General features: G+C 41.8%; 1 protein-coding gene across 4 annotated transcripts in view; it reads right to left on the bottom strand.

Moving 5' to 3' along the window:
* The window catches only part of bdnf (brain-derived neurotrophic factor), a 26,452-nt gene extending 14,427 nt beyond the window's left edge, over positions 1-12,025 (bottom strand). Inside the window, exons 1-2 of one of the 4 annotated variants that reach the window (XM_085759011.1) lie at positions 11,910-12,025; positions 5,872-5,959 (exon numbers count right to left, since the gene is read on the bottom strand). In XM_085759011.1, the coding sequence (XP_085615137.1) occupies positions 5,872-5,925 (54 nt within the window). In that variant the 5' untranslated portion in view covers positions 5,926-5,959; positions 11,910-12,025. Of the gene's footprint in view, positions 14-247; positions 418-970; positions 1,545-5,871; positions 5,960-11,909 lie in introns of those variants that run through there. The other 3 variants (XM_085759033.1, XM_085759025.1, XM_085759018.1) reach the window with 3 other exon arrangements.
* Positions 12,026-17,750: the final 5,725 nt, after the last annotated feature.

A 17,750-nucleotide genomic window follows, 5' to 3' on the forward strand; every position in this document is an offset into this window, starting at 1 on the left:
TTTCACATGTGCCTCTACCAAAAAGAAAAACCCCATCTCAAAGCACGAGCTCTCAATGGCACTCGCTTTTCTTTTCTGTTTTTCCTTTTTTGTTCTTTCCTCTCCCCCCTTTTTTATCCTGTTATGGGTTTTTTTTTCTCTCTTTCCTTTTTTAAAATAAAATTCCTGTTTTTTTTCCTCCTTCCTCTTTAAAATCCCGTTTAAATTTTCCGTTTACAGACCACAGGCTCCCTCAGAATAAGCTTACCAAAAGTTGAAAAAACAATCCCAGGTTTGGCAAAGGGGGGCTGGGAAAAGAGAGAAAGAGAGTTGGCGTCCACTCGGCGTTTTAGTCCATGCACGACTCCGGTGCCTCTGTCCAACGTGCTGAAAGCATAACACAGCCAGGGTAACTATGAGGGGCCGACAAAATATCTATATACTACTTTTCTTTGAGTGCCCACTTTAAACAGTTTTTTTTCTCCTTTCCTTTTTTTTTTTTTTTTTTACTCTGCTGCTTCCCCGCGTCTTGTCACGTGTATTTTCCCCCCTTCTTTGCCAAAGCAGCTTCTGTTAATATTTGATCACATGTTAGTCGGACATTTCCTTCCACATAACAGCACCTATATCACAAATGCCGGTTCAATTCAGTGAACAGTAGGAGCTACAGTCGCCTCCAAAAAAAAAAAAAAAAAAAAAAAAAGGCTCCACTCTCATGTCTAATTACAACTGGCACCGCTGATACGGATCCCTATTGTTCCTATAATGTCACAGGTAAAGTGGCACATGTTGCTTTTTTATTATTCTTAATCTTAATCTCATTCCACACAGACTCATAAAGAACATACATACATATACATACATACATGCACGCGTGGAATATATAGAGAGCCCTGTCTCTCAGTGGCAAACACACACTCCAGCCTCCAACAGCCTTTATCCTACATCACATCCACACACTGCGCGCAGACACAATGTAATATTTCCTTACCTCTCTCACTGTACCGGCATATCCTCAGCCGAGAAACACCACACAGCCTCTTTTTTTCCCCCCACACAAGCTCTGTCAACATCAGCCCTCATCAGACATGGGTCTCGATACTGAGTTTCTCAAGTAGCCACAGTAGTCCAACCCTTCCAGCAATGCGTTGCCAGACTAAACAGCAAGCACGACTATTTACTGCTAATCATCCCTTATATGCTCCGTGTTTTCCATTGCTACTTACCATTTTTTTTCTCCCCCTACGCTGTCCTGGAGATACAAGTGTCTTAATATCCACTCACTCCAACAGATGCTGGTAGGTAATGTGTCTTGTTTGAAGTCATCATATGAGAACTTCTGCTGTGCTCAGTAGATCGCCCACCACTTCGCTGACTTATGAATCTAATAACCCTTTGCAATATCGGCGTGCTTAAACTCTCTTAGGCAACACCTTGGTGGCTCTACAGTAAAAAGACAAATATCAACAAGCCTGCGTTGTCAGAAAAAGCTTGTTCACATATACGTAACACCCTCGCCCGGACAACGCCATTAGGGGTCTTACGTGATTGAAATAAGCGACGGCGGTCCAAGTTTATGGGGGGCTACTAGTTCCTGAGTCGTCGCCTCAGCTTCGCCTCAAATCTTTAGACCCGCGTGTGACACAAACATAAAAAAAAACTTCTGAGACATTTCCATATTCACGTGTTGGTGTTTTTACACTGTTATACACACTCTCCCTCTTGGCGAAGGGCCATTATTATAGGCCCGTTACGCACACGCACAACTGGTCATTTAGGTGTTTTTTTTTTCTTTTGACACGGACACGGACGCGCATCCACGGGTCTCGGCTTTTTTTTCCTTCTTTTTTTAAACCCAAACAACAAACAAGCACATTAACAGCGCCACAGGATCTGCCGGTCAAGTTCTTGAGGAACTTGTTGCTGCTCAAAAATGACCCCCCCACCGCCACCACCACCACCACCATCACCATCATCACGCACCATCAGCACCTCCATCCAACCTCCTCTCCAAGTCTGCGCGCTATCATAGCTCTGTCTCATTTATACTTACATTGTGTCCAATTCTGTCAAAGTGCCGCGTTTGTCCCCCCTTCTTTCTTTCTTTTTTGTTGTTGTTGTTTGTTTGTTTTAATAGTTAGTTTGTTGTTTTCGGACTGAAACAACAGGAATAGAAAAAAAGTTAATCCACGTCCTCCAGAGCCACAGAGTGAGACTGAGAGCAACGATCAGAGAGCGATGCCAGCCAGAGGAAGGTGATTTTCGATCAGGAATATCTGGAAGTTCAAAGGCGAAATCTGTTTTCAGTAAAATTCCATCAGTTGCACTGCCAACACTCAGCCATCTGATTGTTATGCAGTGACGAAGCGCTGTGCTTGCAAGTGAAGCCCCAAATGTACTAAGTAACATGAGTAATAGGTGATATTTGCCTGACTCTTTGCCAGCATCCCCAAACTTTCTGGAGTGTTTGTAAGAGAAAGTGTCATTCATGTGTCAGAAATGACTTTGTGGTTGTTGTTTTTTTGTTTTTTTTTTGGTCATAGTTTATGGAAATCACGCAGCATGGGTGGGTGCGTTATTGGAAACTGGAGGCGTGCGTCTGCAAAGAGACAATAGCACCCACCTGACAAATCCTTGGACTTCTCTCACCGAATTAAAAAAAGAAGAAGAAGAAGGAGGAAGAAGAGGAAGAAGGAAGAAAAAAAAGAGAAAAGCTGCTCATCAAAGTGTTAGTGGGTAACTCGATGCCACTCAGACCTGCTGCTGTGGCGCACACTTGTGCCTTCTTCTGCCTCTGTGCGTGAATCATGGGTGTAGCAGGGGAGGTGGGAGGTGGGGGCATCACCGTCCCTTTGTCACAACACAGACACTGATAGATGCACTGATTGGAGTTGTGAATGCACAGCTTTGTGGCGGTGCTCTTCTGTCAGTGTCACGTATCAATACTGAAGAAAAAAAAAGAAAAATCTTTTAAAAAAAAAAGAAAAAAAGAAAAAAAAAAGAAAGAAGTCATTTCTTGGCAAATGAAGTTGATTCTAATTTGGTCTGACTCAGGCAAAGCCAATGGCCAAAAAAGTGCAGTTTGTGTAAATACATTTCTGTCTTAAAGACACAAGATGGCATAATCAGATAAAATTAGAATCTTTCTTTTTATAACATAATCATTATTTGCCAGGAAAAATGTACTTTCTCATCCGCCACACAAGCAACAAGTGCTGGACCTGCGAGTCACACATAGCTTATTATCCTTGAACTCACTCCTTTGGAAAATGTAGGCTTTTCACACAATGGCTACTCATTCCAGGCTACTAATAAAAAGAAGAAAAAAGAAGGGAGTGACGTAAAGACAGAGGTAACACATATCAGCTCGGCGTGGACGCATGCTGAGGATGAACAATTGCCTTCATTCGCCTCACATGATTAAACGGCTGGGATGTATGTGTCCCATCACCTCTCGGGCTTCCTACCATCATCCTACTCTCAGTCCTTTTTGCTTCCTGACGTGGTAACTTGACTTGCTCCTACTTGTGATGTTGTTAACACTTCCTCTGCTCCCACAGCTTTTCGCAGACTCTGTTACTGACTCATGCTCGTCCCTTTTTCTACTATGTATGCCCTCCCCCGCACTCTTCACCACAATACCTTATGGCTGAGACCGAGGTCACAGATCAATCACTTCACCCCCTGGGCTGCATATGACTGCATGGCATTTTGCTCTGTGGTCTGCCAAGACACTTCACCTCTTTTGAGCTCACTCTTGGAACTTTTAAGTGTTTGAGTGGAATATATTTTGGCAGAGGGAGTGTTATTAAGATGTGTAGCCGACGGGCTGCACTGTGGGATAAATTTGGAGATGAATGCGCTCCATTACGGATCTTTGTGGTCTGTAAACAAAGACTGAGATCGGTGTAGATATTGATGATCATTAGGTACAGTAAACGCGGCAGAGTAGACCTATAATGTAAGAATAATGGCAGGAATAGCCACAGTATCGCTCTGCAGTGGTTGGCTCCTCACCACTTGTTGTTATTATTGTATTCTGAGAATCTATCTTTACTTTCAGATGGGATCCGGTGTGAATGAATCCGAGGATGTGCCAGCAATCTGCCTATGAAAGCCTGGAAGTGACTCGCAGCTCCTCCCTCTCAAACGACAACTGGACAAAATTAATCACTAAGAAAAAAAGGAAACAAAAAACAAACTATTGTTGAAGCCGTTTTAACGCTGCAGTCATCACACTTCCCTGTTTACATCTGGTAATCACATTTGGACCCTGTCTGGTCTCTGGAATCATTACTAAAATGTAGAGTGCCAGCCTAAAATTTTGAGTCTATCAGCACTTTCCTCCCCCTCGCCGTAATGACAACTATTAAGCGAGGATGGATCCAGTCGGGCCGTGTGTATCATTACTCTGTCTTAATCTTTGTTCCATAAATATTGATAACAAGGGCCCCACGTCATGTGTTACTAGCACCTGCTGTTAAAAATAGAAGGCCCGCTGATGGCAGGTTATCTCTTACTGTCAGATCCCAGTGTATCTCCCTCCTCCCCGCCCCCCTCCCCACCCTCTCTCGCTCTACCTCTTGTATCTACAGGAAGTTGAGCTCCGGGACAAACAAAGAGCAGACAGAAAACAACAAATACTCCGATTACACACCAGTAAATCAAACCACTGTACCCCCATCTCTGTGCAATTCATCCTCAAATAAGGTGTATTTGTAAGAAGAAAAAGAAAAAACAGAAAAGAAAAAGAAACAGCCACCTATTTAAAGTCTTCATTCATTCACATTTAACATAATTGACTTAAAAAAAAAATTCCTAACCAAAGAGTCACAATAGCTTAATGCAGTCACCCCTGTTGACAATGTGCTTCATGCCGTACATCTGTCATCCTGACGTGAAGCTTCATAATATTTCTGTACAGTGTGGAATTAATTATCGGGCTCGGGCTGGTGACTCAGAGCTCAGGTCCTCAGAAAGTAATGCAGCCCCGTAAATAATCGCCCTGCTGCCACCATACTTCACACTGATGGCGAGCGCTGCATTTGTGCTAATTTCGCCGTTCTATGTATAGTGTGATGGACAGTGTCAGGATGGATGATATTTGGGTTGCCCCCAGTGTGCTTCAGCGGGCTGAAATTGAACTGAATGTGCTTGCTGTGATATTGAGGGTTTCCATCTGGCCTCGGCCGCCGCGTACAGTGTCATCCGTCTTCTCCCGGCCATCTTTTATCAGTATAACACCAGGTGACTATGTAAACTCTGTCTTTAGTGCCTGAGGGGGGAAATCTAGAGCTCTGGGTGTGACATATAAGTGCATTGATCTCCTAACTCTGACTAACCTCCGTCTGCTCGACAGCCTGGAGTGGCGGATGCTGCCTGTCTGCCATTAGCTTTATGACTGCCCGGGCGAGATAGGTAATCTGGGCCTGCCCCTGGACCGCCGAGAGGCTGCCAAACATCACTGGGCAACATGGTGGGTAAACATCAAAATTTCAATTTTAATTACGTACGAAGAGCTCAGATAAGTTTTTATTACTCGTACAAACAGAGAGAGGGAACAGTGGAATATGGATCCAAACTTGTCTCGGATCAAATATGGCCCAGGGACAGTGACTTATTCATGACTGAAATGAATGCAGTGTATTTTAATTCTGCAGCGTGGCGCACTGAGATGAGATTGTTGTGTGTGTGTGTGAGTGTTTGTGTAAGCGTGAATGTGTATGGAGTGGTGGGAATTTGAATAGATGTATTTGCATCTTGTTGCTTAGCCAAAGGCATTATTGGTTCCCAGTGGTAGTGACCTGAAATTTTGCATGCACGGCAACTCTGCAAATGGTAGCCCCTTTATGATCAGCCAAATATTGCACAGTAGAAGTACCAGGCACTGACCTTCAATGCAGCACATATATGTAACACACGTTGACGGAGGTGTTCACATTGCATGATTGTCTCTCCTTCCCAGATTTTCTGCTGCGCTCTACAAGGAAAGGAGAAACAACGAAGATGTAATAGAAGTCTGTCTATTTGCAGTGCGATTGATCCAATTGATCTGGTGGCTTTGGTCATTAATATTTAGTCCTATTAGCATAGCACCCTGCCTTCAAGTAACTAGGAAGTTAAACAAGAAAAATGACCCGAAAAGACGACCGCCGCGACACCAAAACACTGTGTGTGGGGTTGTTTTTACAGCTGAAGCAGTAGGTGGTAGATTGTGAGTCTTGATATTCACTGTGTGTTTAAGTTGCCTTGATCTCTGAAGTGGACACTGAGCCCACAAACATCTTCTATTACTTTGCATAAAAAAACAGGGTTTTTTTCTTCTTATGGGAAAGTTTGACAGCAGATTTAGTCAGTGTGTCCATTGCTGGCACAACCACCAACCATTGTAAATACCATGCTGTAAAATCCAGTGTAAGCCAACTTAAAATATACAGTCAGTCAAGGTCAGCAACCCTGCAAAACTCATATCAGCATTACTAAGGCTTTAAAACAAAACAGTTTTTTCAATGTTTTTATGTAAAAGCCCTATTTTCTGACCCCCATGCTAAAATGCCTATGTGACGAATATAATCTTTATCTGCTTAAGCACTTGTGGGCGCCCAGGAATGGACGGGTCAAGAGTTTTAGCTCTTTTTACTGGTCGTTTGATATAAAAGATAGCAGCAGTAGCAGCAGCAGCAGCAGCAGCCGCCTGCAGAGGAGGCGGAGGCTCGTGACTTGGATGCTGGCAGTTCAAATCCCTGGACTGGCTGACGAAAGCTGTGTAGGGAAGTAACACTGTGCTCTGCCTCAACAGCAACTGTCAAAGTGCTGTTGCACAGAGTCACCGAAGTCCCAACTGTTCGTTTACAACGGTGTAAGGCTGTGACAGTTTACCGGGCAGGTCCCACGTGTGAGTGCGCCGACTTCCTCCTCGCCACGGTTAAATTAGTGGTTTTGATCAAGTGGAGGTTTGGAGAGATGGTCAAAGCTGATAGATAAACATTAAAGGTACCATCCCAGGTGGCTCATTTCTGGCAAAATGTTGGCAAAAGTATAAAAATCTGAGTATATGTGGTCAAAGTATTAGATAATAATCGATTACATAAGTGATTTGACATATCAATGACGAAATGAGGTCGTCTGTGTGAGGAGCAGGGGCCAAACTCTGTCCTACCAATCAAATTACTCTCAGATGACTTTGGTTGGATGTCCCGTCTGTCAGTCAAACTGCCAAATCATGCAACCGCCATTTACATTTACGGGACATGTTTGTGTCGCGGACTCGTGGTGCCACAGAGATGAGAGCTGTGACACCGGGTCCGAGGCTCTGATCGCAGGTTTGGTTTCCAGCAGCGGTGTGTACGGCAGAGAGTCTCCACTCTCCTTCTAACAAGTTACAAGTCATTTATCTAACATCACAATTAATCCCAAGCCGTTTAATGACGGTAAAAATGAAACATAAGGTAAATAATATCCTGCATAGTTCTTCTGCTCTGTGCTACTCCGATCAGAGCAGCGTCCCCAGCAACGGTCTGTTTAACGGTTTTGGTGATTCCTGATTGGACGGAGGGGGTGGGTGCTTAAGTCCAGCCACCTGGGATGGAAACTTTAAGTGTGTGTCTGTGTGTGAGAGTTCAAATAAATTTGTAAACTTTCTTTGAAACAGACTCTTATTCTGAAATTTTAAATGATTTCAGGTTTGATGGATTTTCAGGCGTGGAAACAATCTCACCTGTAGCTTTTGATCATAGAACACCGGTATGGAAACACCAACCCAACTATTTAATGGACATTTTTTTTGCCCTATTTGTTTTTCTCGATCCCCTATAGGAAACTAAAATAGTGAAATTACTCTGTAATCTCTATCTTCTGATCGTCCTTTGAAAGATGGAGGCTTGACAGACTCTTCCATTGATTGATGTTTTGATTACAACACAAAAAACCTCTTGATGCCAGTGCAACATTTTGTAAATTTGAGAAACTGAACATGTTTCTGACGCAGTTTTAAAGTAAAAGAAAAAGAAAAGAAAAATTATTTTGAGATGATAAACGCCAATTCAGATATAGTATTTGTATATTTTGTGGCCATAATTGGACAGAAGAAATGTATATGTTTGAGATAATTAGAAACTGTCACCAATAAAGAGCTTCTCCACAGGTGAGCACTGTAAAAACACTAGAAAACATAACTTTTTTTAACGGTTTTGTTTTTATAGTTTTATAACTCATTCATATAAAACAACATCGAACTTCGTCACATGGTCTGCTGATGTTTTTCATATCTGAACTTCATGGCCTCAACTCCCCCCGACTACCTGCCCCCCTCCCCCTCGTCCCCACCTCCTGTACAATAAAGTCAAACACGATTCCCCATTACAGTTGACAGACAGACAGTAGGCACAAAGTTTAAAATAAAGATCTTAAAGGGAATAAAAGCTTCGCAGTCAATGGTGAGGGAATTGTTAAGGATAATACAAAGGAGTGGGATTTCTGGTGCATTTGTCTGCGAGGGATATCCCAGCCAAAGTTTCTCTATACATCAAAGGGCTGCTGCAAATAAAAGCACACTTGTCAGGGGCGAACAAACTGCCTCCTTTGTGCCTTGTACCAGCCAAATTCAGACACACAAAGCCTTTGGATGTACAACACTGCAAAGAAGACATACTATTCACATGCCATGCTTTGCTCTCTGGTGGTTTGCTGTGTGCTTTTGTCTGCCCTGACCAGAACAGATATATAATATCACTGGATCAAAATCCTTTCAGTCCCTTTTACTCCCTGTTAAAGACTCCCGTTACACTCCCTCCCCCCATACACTCCACTATTCTTTCTTTTCTTAAACAAAGTAAACTTGATGCAGCCAGATAACACTTGCAGCCCTCAGGCCTAATGCCCAAAAATGAGTCTCAGGTTCATTCAGGTTTTTTTTTTGTTGTTGTTGTTAAGGAGACAGCTTTGAACAAGCTGTGGTCAGACGGACTGGACACGTTTCACTCTTGCCTCAGGAAATTATTGTCTGTTTTTTTCCATTTCTGTCCACATCTGTCACCTGCGTCTTTTACATGCCTCTGAAATAAATCACTCGGTTAGAAAGTTTTTCTGTGCCAAGCAAAAAATATGGAGAAAGTTGTTTTACCGCCCGCACATTGACATGACTCACAATTAAACACTCACATACGCACGCACACACACCTGAATCACATACGACTCTGCTGCTTCTTATCAGAGACTAAAACAAACAAAAAAAAGTATTTTTTCTGTGTGAAGTCTCGCGAATATTAAAGTAATAATTCATCTATTTAAATCAGGTCTGCAGCTGATAGTTATTTGATAATCAGTTAATCTGTTGATTATTTTTTCACTTCATTGTCAGTGATACATTCAGATTGCTTGATTTTCAGTGAACAATCACACAAAACACTGAAAAGATTCAAATACACAGAGAAACTGGAACCTGTCAATTTTGGTCAATTAAACAATCAATTCCTAGTAAGAATCTTTGTTAGGATTGGTCTGTTGATCAACCGATCATCTAATCGTTAGACACTTATTATGCTCATTATTGCGGTTGAATAAATGCCTTTATGTTGATTTTGGTGTATTTTTGTACCCTGATAATAATTTCTACTGAGTGTAACATCAAATAAATGAATTGTATCGTCCAACTACTTTGATTTCAGACTTTTCTTTAAACTTTACTTGTTGGTTTTCAGGCCACCACGGATTAGTCAGAATAAATCTGCGAAGGGAGCTCACAACAGAGTTTCCATTTAGTCATGAAGCGAATTTGAATCAAGTTACAATCAACTGGATTGACGCAAATAAACTGAGCTCGTGTTGACAGACAGGGTAGGTGGTGGCTTCCAGGAAAACATTAGAAACAAGCTGATCATGTTCTTCCTCTCCAGAAGCCAAACAGACCATGCAAACTAAATGTTACAATGATATGTCTGAGCTAGTTTGGAAAAGGTGTGTCCAAAAAACAAAACAAAATCTAAATGCAATTTTATGCAATTACTTCAAAAAGTGTCTGTGATTAACTTGACATAGAAACGACTATTGACAATTTGCGCCATGATTATCATAATCAGACTTTTGGAAACATTTGTGAATCATTGTTGACACCTTAGTGACACATATCTGACTCATAATACATTTGCTTTGGTTTTTGGGGATTTCTTATCAAGGAGAACAACTCATGCAACAGAGCACTGTTCATCCATGCATCACATGTTAACCACATATCACGGGAGAAATTAGCCCTTTTCAATCACCGTCATGTGTGTGCGGTTGTGAAATCATAGCCTGAATTCACTGGGTTTTAATGACATTACGTGCTATTTTTGCTTGATTTCCTCTAAAAGGCAACACACACACACACACACACACACACACACACACACCTGAGCTCACTCCGAGGCACCATGGCGCACCATGGCCACTGCTTCACTCTGCCTTAAGAGATTTCAGTGTGTTGAATAAAGCAAGTCTCTGAGTAAATGCAATGACTCATCACCAGGGTCATTTGCCTTTCACTGCAAATGAGTGTGGGTGTCTGACTAACTTGCAGTTATAAGCTGGATATTGTTTTTTAATCATTGGAGAGAGAGAGAGAGAGATGGAGAGAGACCTAGTGTTTGTGTACAGTATGTATGAAAGGAAAGCGTGTGAGAGCATGTGTATGTGTGTCTGTGTCTGTGTCTGTGTGTGTGTGTGTGTGTGTAAAGCGGTGTACAGTTTGTATGCCAGAGAGACAAAGACTGAGGGCCACATTTAAAAGGTTTGAGACGCATTGTGCGCCCGGAGCCACGCGTTATTTATCAAACCGGTGCTCCGGCCTGGAAGTGCTGTTTCCTGTCATCTGACGGAGAAGCCCTCTGTGTGTCAGCGGTGAAGTACGCCTCGCTCCCACATGCATTTGAGGGAGAGGCGTGCAAAGTGGGAGGAGATACCAGTGTGGTTATTTGTGCTTTCTGACTGATTTCTTAAAGTTCACACACACACTTGAGGAGTGTGATGATTTTTAGTGGGATTTTCTTCATCTATAGAAAGCTGGTGCAATTTTTTTTTTTTGCAGGTTAAAGGCTAAGGTAGGCAGGAGCAAAATTTAATTAAGCTCCATCTGCAGAAATCCAGCCCACATATAGCTACTATGATATCCATGGTAACACTATTTGAAAGGGTGTGTATGAGGCTGCCATCACACTGCCATGAAAACTGACATTATCATTAATTGAACTTCACGGTTGTTTAAGATTGTTGTCATTAAGACTTTTTAAAAAAATTGATAATCCTGTCGATTTTGCTCGTCAATTACTTCATCTTCTGGCACCAAAATGTGGCCTTTTGCTGGACACGGTGGTGGTGGTGGTGGTGGTGGTGGTTTGTTGCCAAGAGCTTCGGTCATCATTGTGTTACAAGATAAGAGGTTACAATATGCTACTTCATCCTCTGTAAACAGGGGCAGGCATAACAAGAGGGGATGGGATGCAGCTAGCTGGAGTTTTACTGCTGGTAAGCAGCTGTCAACTTTATTATTAAATGACATTAGGGGGAATACCATGCATATCGCAGGGAAAAAAAGAGAGGAAAAACAAATGCGTATACAGTTCTTTGTGGCTCCATAGGGAACTGCACAAAGTCTGATAGTGTTTCACCTGATTTAGCATTGGTTGGGTCTTGACAAGTTTGAAAATGTAAGAAATACTTTTTTTTAAAAACATATTATTTGATGTTTTTGGTTATTTTTACTTGCAATGATCTGATGAACCGGTCTAGTGAAAATGGTAGACGTGATTTCATTAAGTGAGCATACGAAAACGCAGGTGCTGACTTTACCACAGCTAACGGGTCAACTAAACAATAAAGTGGTTGACGACAGGATGGATGATCCTTAAACTTATAAAATCCTTCACTCTTACAGATGTTTTCAAGATTGTACTCACAAGGATGATGTACGATGACATCGGTCTTTTCAGGGAGTGTTGCAAATCACAATAAGCTGTTGTTTACGTTCAAGTCTGGTAGCATCTGTAGTAAATATCTGAAGGGAAAAGGAAAATGTTAGGTGATGATGTAGTGGATACATAAGTCAACTTAATTTTGGGTGTTAGAGCCTTAAAGAGTTTGCAGACAGGATACAGTGTTCTTGATGTCTGGTCCTTGGCCAGAGCACTGATTGGCCGATCAGAGTTTTCCCAAAATTGTGGTGGGAAACGTCTGACATGTTTAGGTTGCTAGCAACAAAGATGTATCTTCTCAGAGGTAAGAAACAAGCGTTGACCTTAACCATGCGGTTGTTACTGAAACCATGAAAACAATGGTCCCTCAAACACTTAACTACACAATGATCTTAAGCCACATTGCAAACTTTAACCTAAATGTGATAAAGCCCTTTTGTGCCTGTAGTTGCATAACTCAACCTTAGAGGGGAACTATACGAGTCCAGTTGCTTTTTCGCTGTTTTGGTAGCTTTTTTCCCCCCTACGGAGCTCCTCCTTCACTTTCGGGTGTCATATTTTCAATCCCTATAGTCGTAGGAGTAGGTTTGTTACCTTAAATTGTCGGTGCAAGCGATTTTTAGAACGGCGGAGCCGAGCCGCGAGCTGCTCAGAGCTACGCTACGGAGGGTAATGAGATTTCTTGGTTTCCTTCATCAAATACATACGGAGTTGTTTTTGAGGCAAATGCAGAGACTGCTTGCCAAAAAACTGACCCCGACGGGAGCGCGCAGCAGCGGTTTTGCATGAATTTACCTCTAAAACAACTCTGTCTGGTAACGTTGTGTTATTATCTCATAGCGTGGTGAATGTGCAGGTCACAACTTGTCCACCAGAGCGTTTTGGAGCTGTTGGATTGTGTATTTGATGAGTTTGATGAGGGAAACCCCAAGAAATCCCATGAGCCTCCGTAGCGTAGCTCTGAGCAGCTTGCGGCTCTGCTCCACCGTTCTAAAAACAGCTTGCACCGAAAATTAAAGGTAACAAACCTACTGCTATGACTATAGGGATTATGGCAATGGCTCAATTTGCCAAAATGTTGAACTATCCATTTAGAAAATGTAAAAATTTGGCACAAATGTCAATTTGGACTAAAGAATTAATTGATTAGATTTTGGTAGTCAGAAGTCAACTTTCTGTGGTTAAACGTCAATGATATTGTAGTCTCGCTCGCCAGACCCTCCTCCAGAGAAGAAGGGTCTGGCTGGTCCGCCTATGATTCTGCGATCAGAGAAAAAAACGCTCCGGCCGTTTGGAATTCTTTCAACCAGTCACAATCGTTGTGGTCGGTGCCATAGCAATGGTGCGCTTGCAAAATATTGCCGGTTGAAAACTGGATTTGGGACCGCGGTGTAACGCCGGTTGGCAACTGTTGACGGATATTTATTCTTTTGTTCGGTTTAACGGCGGTTGGCAGCCGCTGACGGACAATTCTTCTTCTGTTCAGTTCATGACATGGATGTATAATAGATCCATGGTTCCTGTTGCTGTTTGTTGATGTTTCCTTTTACCGGGCGGACTGTGAAAACTGCAGCACGGAGGCGGGACTTCCGCCGGGTGGCTCGTTCCGACCAATCAGAGGCTAATCGCAGCAACGCACTTCCGTCAGGCCAGACTAATGATATTGTGACATCATAACGTTCAACAGAAATGACGGAGAGGTTCTGGTGTCAAGGCAGGTGTTTTAGAGTTGATCTCTAACCGAATCGGCTGAAAGAGGAATACAGTCTACATAATATAATGCAGATGATTATTAGAAATGATGGCTACATCATACTCATTTTGTTATATTTCTGTATCAAGGAGACTTTTGCCTCTGTGAAGACAAACTTCCAAAAAAAATGTTGAAATTAGTGTTGAAAAACACCAATGCATCTGCTCTTACTCAGGAGCTGTGTTACCTGAGGTGACCAAACTATTTGTACATACTAATAAGGACCATAAAGGTGTTAAGTTTAACTTTCCTAACAGGCACACAGCACAACAAACAGGAGAGTGATGCAGATGTGAATCAAGCACAGTCTGTACACACCCACACAGTCCTGAGAGGAGGTCTAATCAGGCAAAACAAGTGTGTGGGTGTAACATGGATGAGTAGTGGCTCCAACTTTATTTGAAACAGGACAGACTGGGCTTGAATTAAAAGTCCTTCAGTTGTAGAATTAAAAGGATGTCGGGACGGATAAAGACTTTAAGAGGCTACACTTTTCTACACAAGTTCAGCCTTTTTTTTTTCTAATATCAGCTTCTTCTGGTGAATCTAAACAACAGGCACACAGGTACATGGGACAGAGATTATTGGGGCTGGTGAAATCTTTAAAAACTTAGTTTGCCAATACACCGCCTGACAGATGTGGCACTGCACTGAGATTTGTCTTGATTTTCATGAAGGTCAGTCCAACTACGGTGGAGAAACCTCAGAGACTTGCGGACAAATGTAGAGTTTGCTTTTGGGTAAAATTACCTTTGCCATTTGCTCCGTCTCGTTTTCTAACGTTCACGATCTCTAAATGATTAGCTGCCGGCCAGGTCCTGGTGTCACATTTGTGAGTCGAGTAACAGTAAATCATTCGCCCACGTTCGACCTAATCCCAAGTTTGACAACATACGTATGCTGTTGTTGTAACGTTAGCTATAATAGCAGCAGAGGTGTAAGTATCGCTTTCTGCAGCTGGTCTGCTCTCCGTGGGAAACCGTGCCGCCTCCAGTTTGTCGTCTGGTTGTTTAATCTGTATTGCGTTATTTATCCGCGCAATGTGCAAAAAGGTTTTAAAGCCACAAAGGCATAAAAACAAAAGTTAGCTAGCAGAGTTTGGTGAGTTTTGGTTTGGTTGGGCGCATGATTGAAAATATTATGCTAACTAATGTCACCGTTGTTGTTAGCTTAGCATAAACCCTTCTATATCACTCTGTATCTGACCAGCAAACTGTCTAGTTGTTACTCTGCGCATCACTCGCTCGTTGACCTTTTTATATTACAAGGTTTGTTTCACGTCTGCTGCTCTATACGACGCTTTGGATTCCACCACCGTGTAAATGTGCGGCCGAGATTTTGAGAGGCGTAGCTTCTGGAGGGGCACGTTTGTTTTGCTGCTGAGTTCAAATATCAACTGTCTCTCCCCGGCACTGCTTATATACTCTACCTTTAACCCTGTCTCCATGGCGATTGCTGCAATGGATGACAAATTTGAGGTCTCAATAAAACAAAATGACAGAAAAATAAAATAATATAAAATTGTGGAGCCACGTTTGTTGTGTGTTTTAGTGACGTAGCTGCTACATGTGTTGAAATACACAGGGGGCTATTTTACACTGTGTGTCTTTCAGATGTAATATAACAGAAATGGTTTGTCAGAGTTTGTGTTCGCAGTCTGTGGGTTCAGACTTTAAGTCAGCACAGGACTTCAGTAGACTCTGCAAATCGTGAAATGTTTATTTGCAAGGCTACCTGACTGTACAGCTCATTCTCCTGAGGATGAGTCATCCACCGGCTACATACAGTACATTTGAGGTGGGCTTTGGATAAGCTCCTGGAGGAGAATGTAGAGGGGCAAAGAACACTGCTGAGCCATCACAGCTGTACTGATTTTCTGTCACATTGTTTCACAACAGGAGACATTACCTGGTAAAGGAAACTGTAAATCTCACCCATCCCCCGCTATAACCACTGCACAAGGTCCTGTCAACAGTCAGCTGTGTATTGATAAAGAGAGCCAGGCATTTGCATTGTTTCTGCCCAAAATATGATTAAAATGAAGAGGAGTAACAGCTGGGCAGAGAAATAAGATGGCAAACAAATATATAAATATTTGTGGTTGGCATCATGATATCTGATTATCATATCTGATTTCTCTCTCCTCCTTCTGTATGTGAATAACCATATGAATCATATGATGTAAATAAATATGTATATTCACATACAATGTCCTTAATTGTTTGTTGTTAACTCGGATCATAACAGACAAAAATGAGCACTCTTGAAATATAGCATGTTTGCATAAAAAAACAAATAATAATGTAAGCGTACCAGCATATTAATAAAATCTGATCTGTGAATCCTCAAAAATTACTGTCGCAAACTCAGTATTCACTTAATTAATCAGCTGTTTAGTCAATAAAATAGTAACAAAAGCATATTACAGTAACTTTTACCTCTTAAGAAGACCTAATGTCTAATTTGTTTTTAGAGGAAAACAGGAAGTACCAAAACTGCATTTCTCAAAATGAAGCTCTCCTGCTCGGTAAACAACTAAATCCCAATAAATTATCAATACTATTGGCGATTAATTTGCTGATGACTGACAAATCACAGAATTACCTAATCATTTCAGCACTATAGTCTGTGTAAAAGTGTAAGCTATCACGGCTTACCTTATCCAGAATCACTATGTGTGGCCGCCTTTTGATCTGAAGGATCTTCCCCTATGGGCTCTAATGCAGTGATTTTATTTTATAGTTTTGTGTCTATTCCTTTGCCTTGGGGCGATTCACTGGACACAAGTGAACGTGGTGTAAAAGACTTGTTGGTCCTGCTTTACATGCCAAATCCAGGGTGCATCCAAAGAATTTCCATAAACCCCATTTAAATATTTGCATTGAGCATCACGGGATGGGACGATGAGCAGAAGCAATGCTCATGAGCCTCGCTTATGTCACATTTTCGACTGAAAAATTAAAATCTACATGTCTACAGGTTTCTCCTCTCAATCTCCTCCATCTTTTATCCAACTCTCGTCTCTATTGAACCGAACTACCCACAAACGTAAAAAAAAATCGGAAATATTAATCCTCATTTTTCAGCATGTTTACATGTCAGTAAGCATTATCAGACGTTCACATCCATCTTCACACTTAATTTTTCAGGCTAACAGAGGAAAAGCAAAAGCCAACAAATGACACCATTAGTGGCAAAAGGACAGACAGTGCTGGTTGTCAGCTCTCCACGAGTTATTCCACTGTGACATATTGCTTTAAGATATCAGGTCATCTAATTAGACAGGGGACGAAAAGTTCACAGCTGTGACGTGCTGCCTTGTGGGAGTCAGGAACATTGTAGGAGGGATCATATGCTTATACTGGTATGTGGTGGTCTGTGTCTCTCTTTAAAGGCTGTTTTCAAACACTGGGTTTACCAGAAAAAAAAAGGCTCTGAATTTCATTTAGGTCAAGGTTTCTTGATTCAGAATTACAATAGAAGAATCATAACCAATTGCATCAGTGTGTGTGTGTGTGTTAGTGTGATGGTATCTGGGGGTGTGGCAGGTTAAACGTTGTAAACAAATAAGAAAATGATGCTATGTGTATTAGCACTCACCTAGGAGGTTTAGAAAACACTGTGAAGAGGATCATAAATGATTAGATGAAATAAAAAATAAAAATAAAAAAACATGACAGCTACATGTATGTATGTTGTAACATGATGACAAACTAAAAGTGCTCAGTCCTGAGGGTGAAATACAATTAAAGTCACTGTGATCTTTGTTTGACAATATAAAAATAGAGTTAACTTTGTGACGCATTTGCACAGAGGTGTTTTTTTTTTATTTTTTTTACTAACAAATCACAACACATAGCATGTAATGTCTCTCATGGAGGCAAGATAAAACAATGGGTCCGACATGATCTGAGATTCTACCTGCAGTTGCTAAGCAACACCCACCTCCAACCTCTCAATCTGTCCCATTGGTCAGCAGGAAAAACGCACAAGGCGCCCCATTGGCTAAGAGAGTTAATAAACTTTAGCCAAGACCTGCCTCCCTGTGTGCGCACACACACTCTCTCCCTCTC

The sequence above is a fragment of the Trachurus japonicus genome, chromosome 3 (genome assembly GCF_045865225.1).
Source record: "Trachurus japonicus isolate A0001 chromosome 3, Traja_1.0".
Taxonomy (NCBI): Eukaryota; Metazoa; Chordata; class Actinopteri; order Carangiformes; family Carangidae; genus Trachurus; species Trachurus japonicus.